This window comes from Rhincodon typus, chromosome 6, assembly GCF_021869965.1.
Source record: "Rhincodon typus isolate 14 chromosome 6, sRhiTyp1.1, whole genome shotgun sequence".
Taxonomy (NCBI): Eukaryota; Metazoa; Chordata; class Chondrichthyes; order Orectolobiformes; family Rhincodontidae; genus Rhincodon; species Rhincodon typus.
In genome coordinates this window covers 35430690-35457360 of record NC_063337.1, presented here as the reverse complement: position 1 = coordinate 35457360, position 26671 = coordinate 35430690, and the positions used below count along the sequence as shown (strand labels likewise).

General features: G+C 39.6%; 1 protein-coding gene across 1 annotated transcript in view; it reads right to left on the bottom strand.

The window, feature by feature from the left end:
* The window catches only part of LOC109917764, a 222244-nt gene that overhangs the window by 27401 nt on the left and 168172 nt on the right, over positions 1-26671 (bottom strand). The window contains exons 4-5 of the mRNA XM_048597929.1: positions 22929-23073; positions 17836-17855 (exon numbers count right to left, since the gene is read on the bottom strand). Of these exons, the coding sequence (XP_048453886.1) occupies positions 17836-17855; positions 22929-23073 (165 nt within the window). The remainder of the gene's footprint in view (positions 1-17835; positions 17856-22928; positions 23074-26671) is intronic.

Below are 26671 nucleotides of genomic sequence, written 5' to 3'. Positions count from 1 at the left end.
TTAGGCCAATATTTCATACTTCTTGGCAGCCTGCGCAACAAGCTAAATATTTTGTCAAGAGATTGGCTTGTTTATGAATATTTGCTTCTATTATACATGCTGGTTAGTTTGATTGTTCTTAGAGCAATTAACCAATGAAAGAACCAAGCCACTCAATTCAAATACCAATATTTCACATGGACAGCAGCAGCCAAAGCTCCTGAGGGGTCATATGCACTGTGATGCAACGTGAATTAATTTTATTCAAGTAAATCGTATGGTATAAACAGTCTATAACAAAATATCCATCCTCATCACTCTGTTGGATGTACCATTAAAAAGACATATTTTCAAGTAAACAAAGGATTGGGAGAATGAGATTGCACTAGAATTTTAATAAAAAGTATGGTATTACATGGGGCCAAACTAAATGAGAGCACAATTTTGTTTAAATAGAGTTACAGTGCATGGAGATGACTGCATGAAGCACGATAAATAAGGCTGGTAAGTTGCAGATGGAGATTGCCACATTTCCATATGACTGAGTGATAACTGAGACTTGACTCAGTAAAAGGGCTGGGTACAAAACATTCCTGGATACAAGGCTTTCATTAAAAAAAGTATAGAAACTCCAAATGCCACGAACTAGCAGCAAAGGTACAAAGAAGCAAATGTGCAGAGAATTTTAAATAGCAAAAACTATAGCACCGACTTACTATTAACGTAAGTAAAGGAAAAGAATAGACTCATTAGGGATAGTCAGCATGGCTTGGTGCAGAGGAGGTCTTGTCTCACAAATTTGATTGAGGTTTTGAGAAAGTAATGATAATTAATGAGGATAGGGCTGTAAACGTTGTTCAGATGGACTTTTTAATAAAGCATTTGACAAAGTCCCATAGGGTAGGCTGGTCCAGAAGATTAAGTCACATTGGATTCAGGGTAATTTGTTAAGTTGGATGCAAAACTGGCTCGGTTGGGGGTGGAGGTGGTTCTGACTGGAGGTCTGTGACCAGTGGTGTTCCATATACATAGATGCTTGCAGATGGCACGAAGACTGTTGACGTTATAGACAGTGAAAGTTGTTGTCAAAGAACACAGAAGGATACGGATAAGTTGGAAAGTTGGGCAGATGGAGTTTAACTCAGACAAGTCAGAGGTGATGCATTTTGGGAGGTCAAATGCAAGAGCAAACTATACAGTAAATGGTAGGACCCTCAGGAGCACTAATGTACAGAGTGATCTTGGGAGGTACAAGTCCACAGCTCCCTGAAAGTGGTAACAGAAACGGACAATGTGATAAAGGGATCATATGACATGCTTGCCTTCTTTGATCGTGTCATTGGTTATGAAACTTGGCAAGTCATGTGCAGCTGTATAAGACTTCAGTTAGGCCAGATTTGGAGTGTTGTGCGCAGTTCCGGTTACCGCATTGTAAGAAAGATGTGCAGGCTTTGCAGATGGTGCAAAAGAGATTTACCATGATGTTGCATGGATTAGAGTATGTTAGCTACGTGGATTGATTGGACAGACTTGGATCGTTTTTGCTGAAGTGTTGGAAGCTGAGGGGCGACCTGATAGAAGGAAATAAAACTACGAGAGGCATCAATAGGGTGGATAGTTGGCATACTTTTCCCCAGAGTGGAAATGTTAGATACAATGGGGCATAGGTTTAATGTGAGACGGGGAAAGTTTAAAGAAGGTTTGTGAGGCAAGTGTTTTTTTTTTAGAAACAGAGGGTGGAACACGCTGCCAGGGATGTGGTAGAAACAGATACAAGTCAACATTTAAGAGGCAATCAGACAGACACAAGAACAAGCAGGGAATAGAGGGAAATGGACTGCGTGTAGGCAGATGGGTTTAGTTGAGAATGGTATCACGGTCAGCACAGACATGGTGGGCCAAATGGCCTGTTCCTGTACTGCACTGTTCTGTGTGTTCTATTTTAACAAAGACTGTGATAATAACAGTATAAAGGGCAGAGAGGACAGAAGAGTGTCTGAAGTTTGGTCAGGAGAATTTTGTTTTAAATCTGTATGTTTCTGCCCCTTGAAGAAGGAGGCATTATTAAATCAGGTTCAGGGTATGCAGGTCATAGATCTTGATCATAGAATCCCTACAGTGTGGAAGCAGGCCCTTTGGCCCAACAAGTCCACACTGACTCTCAGACCATCCCACCCAGACCCATCCCCCTATAACCCACCTAATCTACACATCCCTGAACACTAAGGGCAATTTAGAATGGCCAATCCACCTAGCCTGCACATCTTTGGACTGTGGGAGAAAACCGGAGCACCCGGAGGAAACCCGCGCAGACACGGGGAGAATGTGCAAACTCCACACACAGTCACCCAAGGGTGAAATCGAACCTAGGACCCTTGCGCTGTGAGGCAGCAGTGCTAACCACTGAGCCACCGTGCCACCCCAAACCTATTATGTTATTCCAACCATTCGGCCTGTCACTGGCGCCATCCTATCCTCAATCTTTTTTGTAGTTATCTCCAGATCAGTAGGGCGCACAAAGAACAGCAATCATACTGTCATAAGGTTTAGGTTAGCTATGCAAAAGGCAAGGAACAACCCTGAGTGAAAAAAAGCACTTAATTGAGGGAGGATTAATTTCATTGGGATGAGAACAGATGTACCTAGGTCAGTAGATTCTAATTGGTAGACAAAAATGGAATCAAATAAGCAGCTGCTGTTAAGGCAGACTTAGCTTAGATACAGTAACGATATAGATGAGCGGAATAGGTAGAACAACCAAAGATACAAGTTGATTGAAGAGGCAAGTGTAAGATAAAGCTGAAAAGGTTGCGTATGATAAATGCCAAGTTTATAAGTGAAAGCCAAGTTGAATATCGAACATTCAGAGGGTAAGTGAAAAGGAAATGAAATGGGCAAAGAGACAGTATTGTACGATACGGGCAGCTTGGTGGCAGTGGTAAGTGACAGATCCACCAGGGAATCTACATTGTGTGGCAACATGACTTTTACGTGCATGTTGTAGAGTGGAATAACGAACAGTGATGGTAGGTACTTCTTCCATCAAGCTGACTGAGGAACTCTCCCACTTTTACCATCAGCCGTGGACGCTTGCTGGAGGATTTGCAGGTTGGTATTAACTTGTTTAGCCAATTTATGAATGACTTGGCCATCAAGTTTTATAATGGAACTCAAAATCAAAGCTAACTGACCTCCAAATATTTTCTATCGGCTTATAAATATTAAAAGGCTAATAAGAGGAGTGGGTGGGATAACTGGGACCAAAAATGAGACCTATGTATGAAGACAGAGGGTGTGGCTGAAATACTAAATGAATACATCACAACTATACTTATCATGAAGGAGTGATGACAAGGTACTAGTGAAACAAGAGACAGCCAAAAAAACTGGATGGGGTAAAAATTGATAAGGTTGGCTGTATTTGGAGTTGATCAGTCATCTAGACTTGAGAAGATGCATCAATGGATATTGAGGGATGCATTGCTGGAAAATGTGAAAGCACTTTCCATAATCTTTTTATTCCCCTTTCCCAGATGACTGGAGAATTGTAAACATTACAAAAAGAGTGAACGAAGATAAAGTCAGTAACCACTGGCCAGTAAGATTAAACTTGATGGCGAAAAGTTGATGGAGATGATATCTGGGACAAAATGAAACATTGTAGATTAAGAATAAAAAAGTAAGCATGACCTAATAAGGGCAAATTGTGAAATAATTTGTTTGAGTTTCAAGGAGAATCAACAAAGATGATCAATGGTGTAATGTAGTTGATGTGGTACACATGAACTTTTTACATTTGATGAAGTGTCTAGTTATAGGCTTGCCAAAATTGAAGCCCATGAATTAAAAGATTCAGAAGCACAACCACAAAGGTAGCGCTGACAGAAATCAGACTATATTGACGAACAGTTGCTTGACCCGTGTGAGGAAAGCACACAGAGGTATATCCGAGATTTGGTACTATTTTTCCTCAATATATATCAATGCACCAGACCTGGGTGTTCAGGGCATAATGTCAACATTTGCAGATATTTACAATACCTAAAGATATGGTATTGTAAACAGAGAGGAATGTATATGGCATTTACACAGGCTGAAAGGATGGCAAGTGGCAGATAACATTTCATGTGGAGGCATGTTAAATGATACACATTGGTAGGATAACCAAGGAAAGCAATATAAAGGATACAATTCTAAAAGGGGTGGTACATCAGCAATTCCAGTTGCCATGTGTTATTACACAAATAAATAAAGGTCGACAGGCAATTCGGGAAACTGGTTAAAAAGGCATATGGGATCCAGGAATTCATTGATAGATAAATACAAAACTAGCTTAGCGTCAACTGGAGTATTGTGGCTTGTGCTACACCTTAGGGTCGATGTGGTGGTTTTAGTGACCGTGTACAAAAGATTTCCAAGAATGATTCCAAGGATTAGGGACTTCAGTCCACGGACAGATTGAAGAAGCAGTAGTTGTTCTTGAAGAAGAGATTGAGAGAAGACTTGATGAATGTTTAAATCATGGGGGCAGCAGAGTGTAGATTGAAACTATCGATTGAAACATGTTGGAGCCAGAAGCCACTGATTTAGGGTGCTTAGAAAATGGACCAAAGACGGCATGTGGAAAAGCTTTTAATGTAGCATGTGATTTGTAGTTGAAACACACTGTCTCAGTATGGTGGAGGTAAATTCAATTGTGCTTTTCGATACACTGAAGAGAAAAGAATTGTAAGTGTACAGGGAAGCAGCAGTTGAAAGAAACAAGATAAACTGCTCTTACAGCAGAAGAAACCTGGCAAAACAATGGGTAAAATGCCCCCTTTCAATGCTGTAATCATTCTGTGATTCTACAACTGAGCCACACTGACCCTTGCTCTGTGGCTGATTTTCTTTGCAGTGGTCAAACTGGAAATTCCCCAGAGCACACAGGCAGTTTACAATTTAAAATAATAACTTCAATCATGAAGATGTCTCCCAATCAACTGTCAAAGTTCAAAGTAATCAGTTTACTTCAATGTGCAACTACATACCAGATTGCTACCCAGTCATGCATGCATGGGTTTTAAAAGGAACATTATTCACCACACCTAGATTGGGAGGCTGGCTGAAAACCACAAATAGTTTCCACGTCAGAATGCCGTTTAACGAATTTAAGCCAAATCGTGTTAAACATCACAATAGTTTTGTCGGATGGATCGAGTCAGATAAGGTTAGAGTGAGCTTTAGCTGAACGGTAGCCATCTCACCATGAAGTTAGAAAGTCAGGGATTTAAGTCCAACCTAGAAACTAAGCTAATGCACTGGGAAAGTGCTGAATTATCAGAGATACAGTCTTTCAGTTGAGGCATTAAACTAAGGTTCAGTCTATTCTGGTGGAGATAAAATATTTGATAAGCAGCGAAGTTCTCTTGTCGCCCAGATCAACATTTATGCCTCAATTAAATTCAGAAAGAGGTTCTAATGCTAGTCATCACATTATTGATGATGAACTCCTACACAAATTGGTTGTTGCATTTCCCCACAACAGAACAAGAACTACTCTTCAAGAATATTTCATCAGTTGTGAGATGTTTCTGCATGTCCTGAGTTTGTGAAAGGCATTGTTCTCTTTACCAATACAGTATAATAAGTTGGAATGTAACTCAGATTTTGCAAAAACTCTTGAGTATTCAACCACTGAGATAGTTTACCATTATATTTCACTTGCACCATTACAACATAATTTGATTCTTAAGCAGAAGTTGCATAACCCAAGGATTTTGTCAATTTGAAATTTACTAAAGGACGTATCCCTTGATAGCCTTGGTTTCCCGCAGTATATTGTTATGATCCTTACCATTGTTAAAAGCTAAACATGAACTGAACATTTTTAAAAGATTTTTCATTTTGTTTTTAGAAGGAACACATTCACATTTACAAGTATGTCCTGGGGACCCGGGTTCAAATCCTGCCAGATGGTGGAATTTCAATTCAATTAAAATAAATATCTGGAATTAAGAGGCTAATGATGACCACAAAACATTTCCAACTATCAGAAAAATCCATCTTGTTCACTAATGTCCTTTAGGAAAGGGAATCTGCCATCACTGGAGGCAATAGCCTACTGGTATTAATCACTAGACCAATAATCCAGAGAACCAGATAATGTGCTGGGGACCTGGGTTCAAATCCTGCAGATGGAGGAATTTAGGAGTCTAACGATGACCATTGCTGACTATCAGGAAAAACCCATCTGATTCACTGACGTCCTTTAGGAAAGGAAACTGCTGTGCTTACCTAGTCTGGCCTACATGTGACTCCAGATCCTCAGCAATGTCATTAACTTATCTACCCTCTGGGCAATTAGGGATAGGTAACAAATGCTGGCCTGGATAGTGACACCCACTTCAGGTAAATGAATTGAAAAAAAAATCCTTACTCGTTCCGGTTTACATGTGACTCCAGACCTACAGCAATGTGGTTGACTCTCAACTGACCTCTAGTCAATTAGGGATGGGCAATAAACACTAGTCTGGTCAGCAACGTCCACATCCCATGAATAAATTTTAGTAAAAGTATTAAACATAGAACACTAATTTGGGTGACACTCCAACATGAATGCTTTTCTCTGTTAACAAAAATAGCAATGCAGAAAACATTGTCCTAATTACTGTAATTTTATTGCTCAGCAAGGCAATAGGCACAGCAGCATATCATTCCTGACCAAATAGGAGCAATGCTAAAAGCCTGTATTTTATTCCTCTAAGATCAGTAATAGAATGTACATTTAGTGAACAGAATGTGCAACTACCATTAAGAAAATGAACAAAAGTGCAACAAATGTGCATATATTACATTCATCTTGTGTGCCATAACCTCTTCCCCATTTCCTCTCCCCAAAAAAAATTCCTTTCTACCAGTTTTACTTTCTCTCCTGAAAGCATTTCTTAAAGATGTAAAGCACTATTACCTAATCTATACACTTCTCTTCATATATTAGCTCAAATATGAATCATAGTCAGTTATTTCACAAAAGGGATATCATAATTAAGGGAATCGAGGACAAGAGGGCATCAGTTTAAGGTAAGAGGGGAAAGAATACATGGGAACCTGAGGGACAACTTTTTTTTTTCCATATGTGTACCACCCTCTGTGTATGAGCTGCCGGCGGAAGTGGTTGAGGCAGGTTTATTAACAACATTTACAAGGCATTTGGACAAATGGATAGGAAAGGTTTAGAAGGATATGGGCCAAGTGCAGGGAAATGGAATTAGCATAGATGGACATTTTGGTCAGCATGGATCAGTTTGGACTGAAGGGCCTGTCTCCATGCTGTAGGACTCTATGACTCTAAGACCCAATCTGGCACTTACTCAAATTCTATGCAAGCAAGTTTTCAACCTGATTCAGTAAATAGCAATCGGGGCAGGAATCTGGCTAATTGCTTCCTTTTCCCAGTACTTGGGCACAGAAGCCAAGTTCTGCTACCTGCACCACTGCCCTGATGAAGTACTGTACAGTTTATGGGCGAGGAACTGAACGGGAAAAAAAAATTGCTGCCAGACTGTAATAACACAACCAACTGGTTTACAATTTCAACTCTTCACCTCTAGCTAGTCTGCCCTTTATATGACTGTTGTCCCAAGTTATCTAGTTTATTCTTAAAGTCCCCTTATTCAGCAAAAACAGTAAGGCAGATTATCATCTGACTGGCTATAAATTGAGAGAGGGTAACATGCACCAAGGCCTGAGTTTCCTGGTACAACAGTTGCTGAAAGCAAGCATGGAGGTGCAGCAGGCAGGAAAGGCAACAAATGGTATGTTGGTTTTCATAGTGAGAAGACTCAAATACAAGAGTAGAGATGACTTGCTGCAATTAAAGAAGGTCTTGGTGAGATCACATCTGGAATAGTGTAGTTTTAGTCACTTAATCGGTGGATGGATGTTCTTGTGCAGCGAATGTTTACCAGTGTGATTCCTGGGATGACAGGACTGACACAAGAGGAGAGAGACTGGATACGTTAGGATTATATTCACTGGGGTTCAGAAGAATGAAACCTATAAAATTCTAACAGGACTGGACAGGGTAGATGCAGGAAGAATGTTGCTGATGGCAAGGGAGTCCAGAACCATGGGTCACAGTCTAAGGATACGTGGTAACCCATTTAGGAATGTGATGAGGTGAAGTTTCTTCACCCAGAGAATGATAAGCCTGTGGAATTTGCTACCATACAAAGCTGTTAAGCTTAAAACGTTGTATGATTTCAAGAAGGAGTTAGATATAGCATTTGTGACTAGAGATCAAAGGATATGGGGGAATAGTGGAAAGAGGCTATTGCGTTGGATGGTTAGCCATGATCATAATGCATGAGACAGCAGGCTCGAAGGACTGCATGGCCTACTCCTGCACAGATTTTCTATGCTTCAATCACACTGAGCAGTTATGGCAGGCAGTCAGCTTTCTCAAGCTGCTTAAATAGGCAGCTTCTACTCACATGGTCAAATGCTTTGGTGAGGGATAGACAAAGACAATGCATTGTGGTCTCTTTTACTTCTCTTACAACAGCCAGGCTGAGAAGACCATTGCAGTTCTGGATTTTTCAAGTTCTGAACCCACACTGGCATTTGGGATAGATGCATTCAGCCAAGGTCTGTAGTCCAACAAGTGCAACATGGGCAGACACGTTTCTTATGATCAGCAGGAAGATGCCTCAAAAGTTAGTGCAATTGTTGCGATTGCCCTTGTCATTTACAGGGGCACAATACTGCCATCACATATACCCTAGGGGACAGCTGTCTCCCTCCAACAAAGACAGAAGAGTTTGTGCAAATGCAAGAGTTCTAGTCTCGTGCTAGAAGAGTTCACACAATATAACATGAGCACTTCAAACTTTGTCCACAGTAAATTAATAACTTTACTAAGCTCCTCTACTGTAGGTTGATAAACAGGCTATGATGCCTGCAGTTGCTTCAGTGACAGTATATTGATGGAGTGGCTAGCACTGTGGATCATCACAGTTTGAAATCAAATAAATCATGCCATTAAACACCATCATGCAGACTCTGAATGCAAATATGTCTCCCACTTAAATAAATTGACAGACACCCTAGCTTCAGCCTTGCTAAGCCACAATTATCTGCAAGTGTTCTCCAACACAGTGGGATCAGTGAAGTGCAGCTGGGCTTTGGGTGCAAAGCCAGAAAAAGGGATCATGGAAGTAATGGAGACTTCACTCAAAGCCTTTTGAACTCTCACCAAAGGCCCATTGACCTTTCATTCAGTTGCTTACATGGTCCTTATCTGGTGATAACAGAGCCCTTTACTAGACGCAGTCTTTATCAGGACTCTCAAGCTCAAACATGCAGACAACTTTGCTCAAGAGCATGTCAACAGCCATAACTGGAATCTGAGCAGTCTGCTTCTATCTTTGTGACACAACTTGGACCTCTTAGGAGAAGGAGAAAAGGGAAAGATAAAGTTCCCTATTTGCACATGGGTATACTTGGGCACCTCAGGCAATGCTCATTAATGTTTTAAAGATTTATTCAAACAAGTGTTATTGTCTTTTACCAATTTCCTATCTTATCCATTCTTTGATTTAGAATGATAAGTGGTCTTTGAACTTATTTGATGCTGGATATGAGGATATGAATTTATGCAGGTCAATGCCCATGTAAATACTGAGTGATTGTTTGGTTGATTGCAGAACACCTTTGTGCCAATGACATGAATGGGACAAAGAGTCACCATTGCATTTCCTGGTGTAAACCTTGTATTAATAAGGGCATCCCTGGAAGGAATACAAGCAGATGCACGGTCCTCATTACTCTTTACCTTCTCAGCCTCTTCCACTTTGTCCTTCAAATCATCCAAGGAGGATGAGAGCTCTTCACCTTGATGATCTTACATATCAAAGGCTCGATGATGTGTGGCACACAGCAAACCACCATAATAAATGATGCTTATCGAAGAGCACCTGCCTAAGGCACCTGAAACACTTATGTGCTGGTGGTCTGCTCAATTACACAGCTGTTAATAATATAGCATTCATTATAGAGTTATTGGACTTCAATTGACAAGTTTCTGATGGGCATCATGACTCCAATTTACAGTGTAACTTGATTGTCTAGCATCCTTTCCTCAAACCTGCTTCCAGTTGCAAAGAGATCTGGGAGTCAAAACTGCCATTGGATGAAACAATCACAGCCCAGGAATTTTACACAGATCAACATTAGGGTCTTTTCTTTCGCACACCACTGCTAGTGCAGCACATCAGTGGCAAATTGATGGAATGGAAGCCCTGTAGTTTACAAACTATGCCTGGTTGGACTGCAGATTGCCTTACGTGTAGTCACTGACACCCTGCACCTGATTTGCAAAGTCAAGTGATGTGAAAGCCATTGAAAGCCTGATAATGCAAAGTAAACCTCAAGTATAGAAAGTAACCTGTAAATTACAGGGTCACAAATATTCTGAACAAATCCAATCCAACTAGCAAGTAGGAAAGCAGCTGTGAATGTTGAGTATTTATTGGCATCTTTGACTGTGATTGCTTTAGCTCCCTTAATTGTCATTATGTAATTGAGTTGGTTTCATAGGTGAGTTTCAGGAAGCTCAGGAGAGCTGTGTAAAAACAAATATCACTCTACTTGAGCAGTTAAGTGATGAAAATTGATAAGCTGCTTCCCATATTGATTGAATGCAGGCAGCCCAACACACAGGTGTCAAATGCAGAACTCAGCCTCAAAAGCTGGATGGCATACTCCTTCTCCTAGCTTTTATACATGTCTGCAGCTTGCAGCCAGTTTCCCCAACATGCTGTCAATTTTGCCAATTTTAGCTTTCTATTCTCTCCCAAAAGTTTCCATCCTCCCAGATGAAAATTCAGCCCCATGTGTTTTTAAACTGACAACATCAAAAAAAATTGGTGAAGAGAGGTCTGAGTTTAAGTCAACCAATCTTGAGACTACTTGACTTTTATTTTCAAATTTTACATATGAAAAATAATTTACTGTGTTCAACGTCTTCTCTCTACTTAAGTGAGTATATTCTGCTTAACGGCAATGCGTTCTTTTAAAGTACTTTTTTTGTGGTTACTAACCAAACTGGACTCTCCGATTTCTAAGCACATTACAGAAGAATTATGTTGCACAGTATGACAGCATGATAAAAAGCTTTTCTCACTTTCTGGGTACAAAAACATTGTCTCTCTAAATTCAAACACCGCTTTAAAATAATATTTAATGTCTCCATTTATTCATGCATTCCTCTATCTCCCCATACAATAGAAAAACTCAGATTTATTAGTAAACCAAATGGTTTCAAATGAAATATCTTGTTGGTTAGTGCATTCACTTAGTGCACAGGGGGTCAGTTTCCCAAAAATGACAAATGTTTGTCAAAAAACTTAAGACAGAAGAAATTTTGAATTATGATATTAATAGAGCGACATTTAAACATTTTTGTTGTTATCATATATAAAATGAACTTTAAAACCTTTTTTTCCTAACAATTTTGGTCTGGATTCGGTTACTTCTCTTTTCAAATAACAAAATTATGATCAGAATAATGTCGGGTATCCATATATGCTTAGTCATTGCTACATTCAATTTACAAAACCAAAATCTACAGTACAGAACACTTTTCATAAATTTCTATCTTTAGGTCTTAAACTCTCTCAATTTTAAAGTAAAATTCAGAGTATGATATTTTAAGTAAACTCTTCACACATCTTCTGAGTTCCATTTTAATTAAGAAATATCTTCTCCATGTGACTTTAGCATTCATTTCAGTTTCATGCAAATCAGCAGTAATGTTTTGCCATACATACCAAGCTGCAGGCTCTCTAGACTCCAAAATCTTGTCAATTCTCCCCTGGCTACCATTCCGGCATTTGAAATTTAAAGCAAAGCAGCTTTAAGATTTATCTTAAAGGCATTGCTGTTGTTTCCTTGCAAGGGAACTGCTAATTACTTGAATATCTGCAATGTTTCATTCATTGGGTTGATTGCCTCTCAGCTTCATCAGGCCAGACACCAACAATCCACTGCTCACCATACATCGACTACTTAGTTTTTTTTTCCCCGTGATGTCATGGGGTAACTCAAGGGAGGTTATTGCATGAAAAAAAAGCAGCTAAAATAGCCAAGAAATGGGTAGTGAAAAATAACTTTTAACATAATAACATATCTAAAGGAAATATGGAATAGAATATTTGAAAGTTAATAAATAAATTTGTAAAGAGCTCCTAAACTTTTGAACTGGCTAGGATTTATGTTAATGACCATGAAAAATACAAAAGACAATCAAATCTTATGTTAGTTAAATAAAAAAAATCCCAAATTTAAAAGCAAATTTCTTTAGGCTCAGAAACCCCCCTCTCCTCCTCTAAACATCCATTGCAACTAGATAATGGCTCCCTGCAAAGATCTGACTGTCACGAGCTTAAGTGCAGCTGGATATGAAGCAGCAGCTAAATGCTACACTGCATTATTAATGATGCAGTATCAGCATTCAATCCCCTGATTCTAAAATAAAAAGCTGATGTCGTCTACACTTACATTTCTCTTAACATCAGTTCCAAAATTGCAACAAACTGACAGAGACTTATTAACAAATTACAGTTCAAACAGAACATACTTGAGTTATTTTTTTTTCAAAGTACATAGTCAAACCTGACACTGCAAATGAACTGATGTCTGCACACAAAATCCTGAAAAGGTTTTAAATCTTCTCTAAAACGTACTGTTTGTGTTTATCCAATCAAAAGGTTAAAGACTTTTTATAACTTGATGTAACCACTTAAGTTGTGTTGTTAAAATCCATTTCTGCATTCCAGATCTGATTATCCAAAGGTTTCTAGACCATAGTTTATCAGACACATGTAATTAATATCCCAAAGTCACCTCGAGATTAAAGGCAGCAAAGTTACATAAATAGATAACACAATGCACACTTCACGTAATTGTAGATCTAAATTTACTGACAAATCTTGGTCTTGGAAGACTTCATTCAGCATATCCACACATTAACAAGTCATAAAATTAGTTTTAGTGGAGCAATTCATAATCTGGATCACCTTTGGCAAAGTTGCAAGTTTCTGGACAAGTCTACATGGTAAGATTGACTTAATATTACAGAAGGAAAGTTTTTCTATCATCCAGCTATTATAGCACAATAATTTCTCAAAACTGTGCCAGTTACTTTAACTGGAAATTAGTTGACGTGCACACATTGAATCAATATGCATTCTATACATACAGAACAGCAGGAGAAAGAAAAAGCTTTTACAACCATACAACTGAAAATGCACTTTGCCTTGCCATTCAAAATAACCTCTCTAAATCAAAGTAATCAAAATCACAGTATAAGTGATTGAAATGCTGCCTTTTATGCCCCATGCCATTTTTTTCATTTAAGTATTATTGAGTAACTTCTGATTATCAACGGATTGTTTGAGCAGTTTTTTTTGTTCCAGTTAGATCACTGCTTAAATGGCTCTTTTCTGTCAGTCTCCTCACATTAACTTTTCCGTATCAACCGGGCCGTTAGGAATACTAGCCACTTATCTATAGGAGAAGAAAAATCACTGATGGATAGCACCCTATCAACAACCATATCTGTGATAAGCATTTGCAGCATAAGCAAGTTTGGCTCAGAGTTCCTGAGCTAAATTCAAAGCTGCAGATATTGTGGGCATCAGGGGGGGAGAAGAGTTACCTGGATGTGTTACATTTGTAGTTGGTTGGTTCAGTTGTCTCAGCAGCTGGTCTGCATGCAAAGTGGCACCAACAATGTTAGTCTGACAGACATGCATGCACTTACATAGACGAAGCCCCAACAAATCTAAAATACAGTAATACCTGTCATCCTGCAATGATATTCCCAATGAGGACTAAGGTACCTGCAACTATCTCTATTTGGACGATCAAATGAGGAGAGGTGATGGCCTAGCAGTTTTATCATTGGATGCGTAATTCAGACACTCAGGTAATGTTCTGAGAACCCGGGTTTGAATCCCAACACAGATGTCGGAATAAAAATTTGGAATTGAAATCCTTCTGGTTCATGAATGCCCTTTTTGGGAACTAAATTCCCACCCCTACTTGGTACTCCATTCGATTCCACAGCAACATGACTGATTTTAAAATGCCTCTGAAATGGCTTAGCAAGCCATTCAGTTGTATCAACCAGTAGAAAGGAAAAAATGAATGAAATCGGATGGACCGCCTGGCATTGAATAAAGCACTGAAAATGACAATGGCAAACAGCTCTGTCAACCCTGCAAAGTCCTCCTTACTCTCATCTCGGGGTTCATGCCAAAATTGCGAGAGCTGGTCTCACAGACCAATCAAGCAATAGCCTGACACAGTCATGCTTTGGAATCATAGCTTACACACATCATCACCGTCACTAGATATATCCTGTCCCACCAGGAAGACAGACCCTGCAGAGGTGGCCGCACAGTGGTATAGTCAGGTGGGAGCTGCCCTATGAGTCTTCAAGTACATCAAGTACATACTTCATGAAGTCAGATAGCAACAAGTCAAACAAGGAAATCTCCTCCGGATTACCACGTTGCCTGCTTCAGCTGATGAATCAGTACTCCACCATGTTGAACAGCACTTCGAGGAAGCACTGAGGGTGACAAGGATACAGTGTAATTTAGGAGGGAGAATTTCAATGTCCATCACCAAGGGTAGCTCAGCAACAGCACCACAGATCGAGCTGGTCAAGTCCTAAAGGACGCAGTTGCTAGACTGGGTCTGTGGCAGGTGGTGAGCAAATGAAGAGGGAAAACAGCTTTGATCTCCTCCTCACTGATCTACCTGCCACAGATGCACCAGTTTATGACATAATCATAAGACTGACCACCGGACAGACCTTCAAGACAGAATCTCATTTTCACATGGAGAGTAGGCTTTATCGTGTTATGTGGCACAGTGTTAAATGGAATAATCTTCAAACAGATCTGGCAACTCAAGCCTGGGCCAGCCATGAGGCACTGTGGGACATGAACAGCAGCAGAGTCATAGTCCAACACAATCTGCAACATCACAGTCCAGCACATCCCCCCACAACCATTACCATCAAACCAAGGGATGGACTTTGGTTCAATGAACAGTGCTGGACAGCATGCCAGGAGCAGCACCAGGTATAACTAAAAATGGGGTGTCAACCAGGTAAAACTACAAAACAGGACTGCTTGGGTGCCAAACAGCAGAAGCAGCAAGTGACAGACAGGGCTAAGCAATTCCACATCTAATGGATCAGATCTAAGTTCTGCAGTCCTGCCTCGTCTAGTCACAGACACCAGAGGACAATTCAATGAGTCGTAGAAGGCTGCTCCATCAATATCCACATCCTTAATATTGGGGGACCCCAGCACATCAGCGCGAAAGATAAAGTTGAAGCATTCACGATAATCTTCAGCCAAAAGTGCCAAGTGGATGATCTAAGAAAGATTATAGCTTTGATTACATAGGAGATCAGAGCACACTGGAAATCAGAAACCCAGAATGCCAGAAGAAACTCAGGAGGTCTGGCAGCATCCATGGAGAGAGAAGCAGACTTTCAAGTCCAGTATGACTCTTCTTCAGAACAGTTCTGTGATTTATTAATTTGCTGCTTCAAGCAAATTCACAGCTACTTCAGGATTCCCGACAGAACTGAACCAGATGTCAGTCTAAAAGGCTCGGGCCATGACAGATTTGTCTGCCTGTTGTTTCATCACTGTCTGGCGAATTTTGAAGTGTTCTCTGACCACTCTCAGAACTTTGCTATGTAATTCAACATGAAGACTTTCTTGTTATAAAACTCTCTATTTCATTAGTTTCAGAGCCCTTGCATTTTTACCTGTAAACCAATTCAACTGGTGTAAAACCAGCTGACTCATTGTGTCAGTCCCTGGTGACAAATAGAAGAAAACTCAGTCCTTTTTCCCAGTCATGGTAATATGCTCTGATCATTGTTTATAGGTCAGGTAGTGCCATTTCAGCACTTCATAACTGAGGATGATACACTGAGCATTTTCTTTTGATCATGTCAATGTTACCCTTGGCTTCCTGGAATAATTTGAAATTTCAGCCCTGATTCAAATGGATCTCTCAGTGGGCAGAGCATACTGGTGGAGATTTGAGCCAATTTCCTCACCATTGTTTTAGCAAATGAGATTTTCAGGGGAACAATCCCTGGAAATGGGTAGCAATATCCACAATGGTAAGGATACTGGTAACTCACTTTTGACGTGGATCTATTAATACATTGCTGAATAGCTCCCCAAAACCGAGCAGCGGAATCATACGTGCATGTCTTATTGCAGGGTGGCATTTTTGCACAAGTTGGAAGTTCTGATAGGTTCTGCAAAGCCTTGCTATAATAGTTATGGAGCTTTTTTAAAAAGTTGCCAGGCCAACTTTAATTTCCTAGCCCTAGCTGCCCTGAGCAGGTAGTGGTGAGCTGCCTTCTTGAACCATTGCAGTCCATGGGTTATAGATGGATCCATAACGCCATTAGGGAGAGATTTCCAAGATTTTGACCCAGTGATACTGAAGGAATGAAGATTTATTTACAAGTCAGGGTGGTGAGTGGTTTGGAAAGAAACTTGTAGATAGTAGTATTCCCATGTATCTGCTGTCCTTGTTCTTCAGGACAGAGTGGTTGTGCGTTTGGAAGGTGCTGTCTAAGAAGCCTTAATGGATTTCTGCAGTACATCTTTTAGATGGTACAAACTGCTGTCAGTGAGTAATGGTGGTGGAGGGAGTGGATGTGTGTACACGTGGTGCTAATCAAATGGGCAGTTTTGCCCTTGATAGTGTTAAGCTCCTTGAGTGTAACTGCAGCTGCATTCATCCTGGCAAGCAGCGGGTATTCCATCACATTCCTGACTTGTGCCTTGTAGATAATAGACAGGCTTTGGGGGAGGTCAGGTGGTACATTTTTCACTGCAACATTCCTAGTCTTTACTGCAGGTTATGCATTTTGTCTACAACCAAAGTTCAAAACTAACATGAGGAATGCCACATTACAAACTGAAATTACTGCACAGAGACCAGGTCCTGTCACTAAGACGGTCCACGGTCCACAACTGAGGAGTTTCTAATCTGCTGGTTATATTGGTCAGCCAAGTCTTTCCTGATTGGCCCAGGTTAACCATCCCTATCAAGAGCCTTGTAGTTAACAAGGTCAACTGGTCTCAATCATTACACAAACACAAGTACAACTTACAACCTCATGATCTTAAAATTAGAAGGTTTTTCCTCCAGTCTAGTTCAGTTATATTCTGTTATGAAACATTCACTATTTCACTCATTTTCTTCCCCCCCACCCCATTTTCTTTTTCTACAACCTGAATTTTCTTCTAAATTAAAACTGAAGAGAATAGTCAATCAGTATCAGTGCATTGGTGACACTGTATCATGTAAATCCATTTGAATCTGATTGGCCACAAAATCACCTGGTTACAACTGTAATGATTCATATTCATATTCTGCTTAGCAAAATAAATAAAATGTCGAGGCAATGTACAACGTTATGTTAATTTTATCTGTACAACAGCAACAATTATGTATGAATCCATTAGATTTTGTTCATAAACAAGGAGATTTTTCACAAGATCTTTTATTGTAGCACCATACCTTCAGCAGACGAACATTGGAAACCCCTGTTTATGCATCTATCCTTGGTTTCCAGCTATCTTCCACCAAATTCAAAGGAAATTCTCAGTTTCTTGTCTGATTTAAATCAGCAATAAGCTTGGAAATTGATTCCATAAGCAGTTGAATATGCATCTTTGATGTTAACTCATTCTAAAACCAGTTGGTTAATTAGTAAATTAAATGCCAATCTTCTACTAAATGTCCCTTCTCCCTACCAACCTCTAGTCTCTCCTCAAACCCTGTAAAAAACAAAATAACTTGGTCTCCTGCTAACATTTCTGTCCTGGGCCTGTAATGTTCCAATGAAGTACAATGGAAGTTTAAGGAACATCTCACTTTCCATTTAGGCACTTTACAACCTTCAACTTCAGACTTTGACTTCATGATACCTGTCCTCCATTTTCCTTACATTCTTCCCCCTCTCCCAGCATCACAAACATGTAATGCTTGTGTCTTATTCATTCTGCTCCCTGCAGGGAGGACCCATTTTCTCCCTTTCACACCTTAATTGACATCAATTTTTACACCTCCATTCATCTTCAAAGACAATAGCAACCCCACTGTCTTTTGTGCTTGGCCTCCACACTCATCTGTTGCTCCCCTCACTCATCCTTCACCTTTGTCCAAAGTCTAAAAACTATCATTTTCAAACCCCTCTCAGTTCCAAAGAAGAGTCATATCAGACTCAAAACATTAATTGTGTTTTTCTGTCCAGAGATGCTGCCAGATCTGCTGAATTTTTCTGGGCGTTTCTGTTTTCAGTTCAGATTCCCATCATCAGCTTTACTTTGCTTTTTTGTGTCTTTCAAGGGGACTGTATGGACATCCACAGCACTATTAGGAAGAGATTTTGACTTTGACCACAAATCAATAAAACTCTGAAGATGCTGCCAAGGTTGGAGGGTTTGAGCTATAGGGAGAGGCCGAATAGGCTGGGGCTGTTTTTGCTGGAGCATCGGAAACTGAGGGGTGACCTTATAGAGGTTTATAAAATCATGAGGGGCATGGATAGGGTCAATAGCCACTTTTTCCTAGGGTGGAGGAGATGAAAACTAAAGGACAAAGGTTTAAGATGAGAGCGGAAAGACATAAAAGGGACCCGAGGGGCAACTTTTTCACACAGGGGGCGGTGCATGTATGGAACAAACTGCCAAAGATGGTGGTGGAGGTTGGTACGATTACAACATTTAAAAGGCATGTGGATGAGTACATGAATAGGAAGGGTTTCAGAGGGATTTGGCCAAGTGCTGGCAAATAGGGCTAGATCAGTTTAGGATATCTGGTCGTGCAGACAAGTCGGACCGAAAGGTCTGTTTCCATGCTGTGTCATCATGAACTAATTAAGGGGCAACACAACTGAAATCTTAAGAAGATACCTACAAAAATAAAGCAAAATGTCATTCCTAGATGATGCACTCACCCATCTTGGAAGGCCTCAATGGGACACCATATGCTCCATTTCCAGGGACATATGAGCATGGACGAGTATTTCTTTATTGTTGACAGAAGTACTTAATCAATGCCCTCTTATGTACCCATAACCTTTACTTCAAAATTAAGATACAATTAACAGACTTTGCTTTTATTTATTTCAAAACTTTATACCACACAATATTTCACATACAAAACAGAAAAGAGAAAAAAAAGTAATGATTTTTCATATTCTGTACATCACATCATACTCATTCCTATCACCTTTAATAGTTTATTTGTGCAAGCATTGTATTTTGTGAAGCATTCTGACAACTGATGACGAGCATCGGCTCATTTTGGCTCAGAAATTGTTTTTCTTTCTCACACCTCTTCTATACTAATGAGGCCAATCCTTAACATTTTTTTCTTCAGTCACAGTTTTTGTCAAATATATGTCATCCAACAGGGAATAATTATCTAAATCATACCCAATAGGCAAACTACTCTCAGAATTCACAATGTATAGAATGGTCCCTTAAACAATGGCAAGGGATACTTTATCTATTATTTCCAAGACAGCCTTGTGTTTCTGCAGCTAATGTACTTTTAACCAGCCTTTTTATTTGCTTCAGTTCTTGGGCCAAAGGACATTTTCCACTTTTACCCAACAAAAATATTAGAATATCAGCTGTACTTTAGTATCCATGGAGAAGTTTGACATCACAACCATCACTAAATAGGATGAATTATGCATCCTTTGGGTCCCCAAGCCTCAACCTTGAGCATATAGTTCTCCATAATAAATTTCTATTTGCCTTTAAAACATCTGTTATTGTGCAGTGTTTCACTATTTTGATTAGTTCTAATATATCAAAACTGGCATCTGTTCTTATGGAAGTGTAGAACCAATTTGGTCTTTAACTGCTTAATTTCTTTTTAAATGCAAGATCATCTTTCTGTGATGACCTTGCATAACCTATTGCGATACAAGGATAACTTTTGCTTCTGCTTCAGTTGTGCAAGATCACAGACTATGTCTGTATTCTGTCAACATTTTTATGGGAAATGCAACAGGTATAAAATGGTACATCTGATAATTAAAACTTGTAAAGGAAATAATCTAAAGATGCATCTTGGAGATTTCAAGTCATGAGATTGTGACCACTTCCTTTGGCAGATTGTTCCATTGTGGAATTGTCCATGTGAATAAACATTTCTGATGTACTGTCCTGGGAAAAAAAATGTTCTTTTTAGTTTTTATGGATGGCTACCTCATATTTTGTCATTCCCAGAGGATATGTTCCTGCTAATACCCATTAATTTGTTCCATATTCTATTGAACATACCAGTCAATCTATTTCGCTCCTTCACTTGATCAAAGATTTGTGATCGAAATCCTTTTACCAAGTATACAGCACTAGTGTAGAGGACATACAGGATCATGCAGTATATCTTTGGATCACGTCAAGCTTATTCATAAGTCTCACCACACAGTATCTCGCAATGTGCAACTCAGGATTGGATAAACCAATATTTGGCAAGGTATACATCTTATATTTTAGTTGCAAAACCAAAAATCTTTTCTTCGGAAATCCAAGGATCCCACTTCTTTGGGTGTGTGATAAGATTATTGATTCAAGCCAGTAGAAAGCTTGGCTTCTATTCTTAAATTCACCTATATCATATTTAGTAACAAAGTGATTCCACAGAACTTCCACATAGAAGATCAGCATGCATCATAAAGATGCCTGAGAGAGTTTCCCTTTGTGGCTTCAAGAGGACATTTCTGGATGTGGTTTCACTCCAACCTACTTTCAAAGAAACAGAACATTCAATCCTTTTCGGAAAGAGATAACCTTTCAAACCGATGACCACCCTCCACAGCATTTCAAGTAAAGAGCACAGATAATGTGGAGACTTCGATGGAGTAAGATAGAGGCTGAGTGAGTACATCAGGGAATTTGGTTCAAAGTAGGGATTCAACTGGGAAATCTTTTTCAAATTCAATTTTACAGCAAAAGTCAGATTTAGACCTAGAACTAATAGCCTTTAACCAAGTTACAACGGCCTGTAGGATAGTGCCTGAATGAAGTGCTGATTACAGTAGCAGGGAGTAAAGCTAAAAAGCATTTCATTAAAACTTTATATACGGAAGAGATTTTAAAATCTGACAGTAAATAAAAAGCAATCAGTGCAAGGGAGACTTTGTCTGAGAGAGACAGGTGCGTTCAGTAAGTATATCTGGGAATTCAGTGCAAAGGAGAGAAGAGATGCTTTAAGTAAGATTTACTGCAAGTAATAAAATCTCCAGAGCAAGGAGATGAGTGGGAGAGGATAAAAGGCACTACATGTGGGCCTCTTGATCTGTAAGGCCAACAATAATGTAAGTGCAAGGAAAGCTGCAGATTGGAGAATAGGATTCATGACTCTTCCTAGTCTTTAACGTAAAAGTAAAATTTTCAGATTGTCTTGAAGTCTCTGATCTTTACTTCTCTCTCTTTTTTCTGAAAAATAACTTAAGTATAAGATTTATACCGGCATTAAAACAAAATGTAAAGAGTTAGGGATTCTTCAAGTGTAAACTGCAGAAATTCTGAGTAAGCAATTAATTAACTAAATCAAAATACAACACTGATGGCACTTCAGGTGCTGCTGAACACCAAGGTCATCCATGGCAAACACATCTGTAATATGTGTTTGCGGCTCAAGAAAATTTGGATTTGAGTTGGGGAGCGAAGCCCAAGTTGCAGACATTGCATGACGTCATGGAGTGAGAAAGTCACTTGGACACTTTACTTCAAGAGATGGTCACACCCCTCAAATTATACCCTTCAAATTTGGTCTGTGATCAGGGACAGGAGGGTGCAACTGCAGATTAGGTTGGTAAGGGATCCAAAGGGTAGCATTCAAGCAACTGTTCAACAGTTACGAGGTTCTTGCAAGCTATGTAGAACAAGAGTAGGAACTGCAGACAGAATGAGCAAACTGACCACAGCACCATGGCACATTGAACCATTCAAATGGCAACTGGAAACAGGATCACAGTAGAGGTAGGAACAGTATGATTAGGGGGAACAGATACGGTTCTCTACAGCCGTTTGGGAGTTCTGAATGCTATGTTCCCTGCCCAAAGCCACGGCTAACATAGAAAAGAGATCAGGAGTAGGCCATACAGCACTTTGAGTCTGCTCTACCATTCAATGTGCCCATAACTGATCACTTAATTCTGTATCCTGTTCCTGTTTACCCCCAACATCCTTTGATCCCTATAGTCCTAAGAACAGTATCTAACACCTTCTTGAAAACATTCAATGTTTTGGCTTCTACCAGTTTTGATGACAGAAAATTCCACAAGCTCATCACTGCACGGGTGAAGAAACGTCTCCTCGTTTCAGACCTAAATAGCCTACCTCATGTCCTTAAACTCTGGTCTCCCTGATTGTTGGCATTTGAAAACGTCCCAACAACCATAAAAAAAATTAGAGGAAAGAAGTAAACTTTGAAGGTAATCTAGTAAATGGTACAAAAAGGATAGTAAAAGCTTCTTTAAATATATAAAAAGAGAGGCCAAATTCAAACATAAATTCCTTAGAAAATGAAACCGGGGAAATAACAATGGGGAACCAGGAAATGGCAGAGGAATTGAACAAATACTTTGCATCAGTCTTCAGAGTAAAAGATAATAATGGCATTTCAAAAATACTGAATAATCCAGGGCAAAATGAGGAGGGGCTGGGGGGAGGTTAGATGAAGTGAGGGCTGGAAAATATCATCTGTTCTTCAGAAGAGGAGTATTTTTTTCAGAAGCATGTGCAGTACATTACAGATGGATTTTAAATTATTGCATGCTTACAGTTTACATTCCAACTTACTGCTCAATGTAGATACACACTACTTACAATTTGATGTTCTCAAATGCTGTCTACACCCAACCCGATCTAAGCCAATGGGTGTGCTTTGGGAGAAAGTGAAAGGCCGAAGTCTGGCAGACACAGCTTTATATGGTGGTACCTGATGTGAGGGAACAGGTGGCCGAGCAACTGGCTGAAAACAAACAATATTAAATATATTATGTTAGATTAAAAAATACCAACTCCACCCACAAGTAGAGGTCAGAATATTCAGCTAAAGAAAATTTATTTTAAACGTACATGTTAAAGTGCATATCACTTTAGTGAGATTCCAAGATGCAAAACCATTTTGAAGTTGGTTTGAATAGTCTTTTAAGCTGAAGGTATATTATTCAAGATTACAATAGTTTACATTATTTTTTATTGAACCAAGAGTGTAAATCTGATTACGAAAGGTTTTGTATTTGTATCATATTCATAAGTTCTTCAGTCTTCCTGGTTAATGAATCAGATTTACAATTACTAAGAAACCGATAGCACAGCTTCGCAAAGTAGAGATTATGGCCCCGAGTGGGTTAGAACACCTGTGCCCCTTTCCAACAGGCCTCTGCTCTCTGAATTCTCACCATAGGATTGCAACTATTTTCAAACCTCAAAATGGGGGTCAGTGGGAAAAAATGCGGTAAGCACTGGCCTGTACAGTTTCTACTGCAGAGGCTGTTAAATTTAAAAATAAATTGATATTGTTTCAATAGCTAAAAGGAGGACAGTGAGATTTCATTTCCAGAATTATTGTAAACAACCAGTCCTATTGCTGCAGTTCACTTATACCTTAAAAGGTACAGAACAGAATTTTCCCTTTCACTTCTACCATAACTGAAAAACTCATTTCATAAGTATACCTAACTTTCCCTTAAGCAGTTTCTTGATTTTCCAGGATCCAGTCCAAAGTGATTTTTAGCTGCCAAAGGTTTGCTTCCATTGCTTTCCTTTACTAGCTTTCTAACTTTTAAATTCCAGACTGTCTTCCACTGTGAGGGTATCTTCCTAGTGACTCTCTATAGTGTGAGCAAGGCAAACCTTCCAACCTCATTTAAACCCTCACAACTTTGGTCATTTTGGTCAGGCAACGAGCTCTCACCCACATTCCTATACAGCAAACCATAGAGACTACGCAGTTTCTAGCTTCTCCCCCTCTTGCCAATTCTGCTAAACTGAAGGGGAGTTTCAGGGATACCTTAGAAACTCTTTTCCAGGCAAAGCCATCTCCACTTCAAGCAAAGATGATGTTGCCATTGTCTCCAAATCTGAACACCTTATCTCTTCTTTGCAGCAAACATCACACATTTTAATTTTTAGCAGCCACATCAACTCAGCATTTTGCCAGGCTATCTTCAGAATATGACTCATGACTGCCTTCATTTTACTCTAAATTAAAAACAGAGTTCCAAAACACAACAATCTTATAAATCTCATTTTTGTAATGATACTGTAGGTAAACAGACATAAATCGTAAGTGAACTTCTCAACACTGTACCAGTGCCTCTGCCAATATACCCGATCTCTAAGTGCATTCCAACAGTTAATTCATAGGTAAAGTATTAATACAAGTAACTAATGCTGCAGTTCTGTTTGACATCATTAACTTGCTTAAGGCAATTGTAAGTAATGCCATGTTAAATTTTAAACTGACATTAGGGCACACAGACCAGAAAATTCCATTAATAGCCATCTGCTAATTCCAACTTTTAGGAAAGATGAGGGAATACATTTATATTTTTCCTTTGTAGATCATTTATATTTGTAGGAACACTGAACACACACCAGAGAAATATTGAAAGACACAATGGAAACTTCTCAAAATATTACATAGAATTACTTGGAAATATCCGCTTGTGCATTAAAACACACTCCAAATTTTATTTTTATGATGTAAATTATTTAGGCATGAAAAGGTAATTTAGGTTTACTTTGAACAGAGATTGTTAACTTTGTCAGAGTCAGAGATGTACAGCACAGAAACAGACCCTTCAGTCCAACTCATCCATGCCAACCAATATTCCAAAACACCAAAATTGGTGGTGCAGTGGACAGTCTAGAAGGTTACCTCAGAATGCAACGGGACCTTGAACACGTGGGCCAATGGGCCAAGGAGTGGCAGATGGAGTTAGATTTAGATAAATGTGAGGTGCTGCATTTTGCGAAGGCAAGTCAGGGCAGGACTTATACACTTAAAGGTAAGGTCCAGCAGAGTGCAGGTTCATAGCTCATACATTAATTTAGAATATCTGGTCGGCATGGACAAGTTGGACCAAAGGGTCTGTTTCCATGCTGTATATCTCTATGACTCTAATTTAGTCCTATTTGCCAGCATTTGGCCCATATACCCCTTAAACCCTTCCTATTCATATACTCATCCAGATGCCTTTTAAATGTTGTTATTGTACCAGCCTCCACCATCTTGTTTGGCAGCTCATTCCATACATGCACCACCCTCTGCGTGAAATAGTCACCCCTTAGATCCTCTTTAAATCCTTCCCCTCTCACCTTAAACCTTTGTCCTCTAGTTTTGGACTCCACTACCCTGGGGGAAAAAACCATAGCTATTCACCTTGTCTATATCCCTCATGATTTTGTAAACCTCAATACAGTCAGCCCCTAGCTTCTGACACTTCAGGGAAAATAGCCCCAGCCTATTCAACCTCTCCCTATAGCTCAAACCCTCCAACCCTGGCAAAATCCTTGTAAATCTTTTCTGAACCCTTTCAAGTTTCACCAAATCTTTACTATAGCAGGAGACCAGAATTGAATAAAGTATTCCAAAAAAGGCCTAACAATGTCCTGTGCAGCCACAACATGACAACCCGATTCCTATATTCAATGCAATGACCAATTAAGGCAAGCATACCAAACACCTTCACTACCCTGTCTACCCACAACTGCACTTTCAAGGAACTATGAATCTGCACTCCAAGGTCTCTTTGTTCAGCAACACTTCCCAGGACCTTACCAATAAATATATAAGTCCTGCCCTGATTTGCCTTACCAAAATGCAGCACCTCACATTTATCTAAATCTAACTCCATCTGCCACTCCTTGGCCCAATGGCCCATGTGTTCAAGGTCCCGTTGCATTCTGAGGTAACCTTCTAGACTGTCCACTAGACCAGCAACTTTGGTATCATCTGCAAACTTACTAAGCATACCTCCTATGTCCACATCGAAATCAATCATAAAAACAACAAAAAGCAGTGGACCCAGCAGCGATCATTGTGGCACATCGCTGGTCACAGGCCTCCAGTCTGGAAAGCAACCCTCCACCACCACCCTCTGATTCCTACCTTTGAGCCAATTTTGTATCCAAATAGCTAGTTCTCCCTGTATTGCATGTGATCTAACCTTGCTAACCAGTCTACCACGCAGAACCTTGTGGAATGCCTTACCGAAGTAATGCAACCAAAACTCCTCCTAGCTCTGAAATTAGAATAAATTTACGTAAAGGTTTCTCGTGGCCATAAATGATACAAAAGAAAATACGATCTGAGAGCTGTACTAAACTAGGAAAAAAAATTGCTCTTTTCCAAACCCATTCAACTAAAATTTCACCAAGAAACAAATAAGTTAACTCCAAATAAAACCTTATTGTGGGCTTGTTTCACTGTGCATTCAGCCTTTGACCTGCACAGTGCTATGGTACACAACGCCACTTACTTCAGCTTCCAATTCCTTGGAAGCAAAGCAGATCGAAAACACTGCACCCTGCATACTGTTTATTGATAAGCTGTAAAGCTC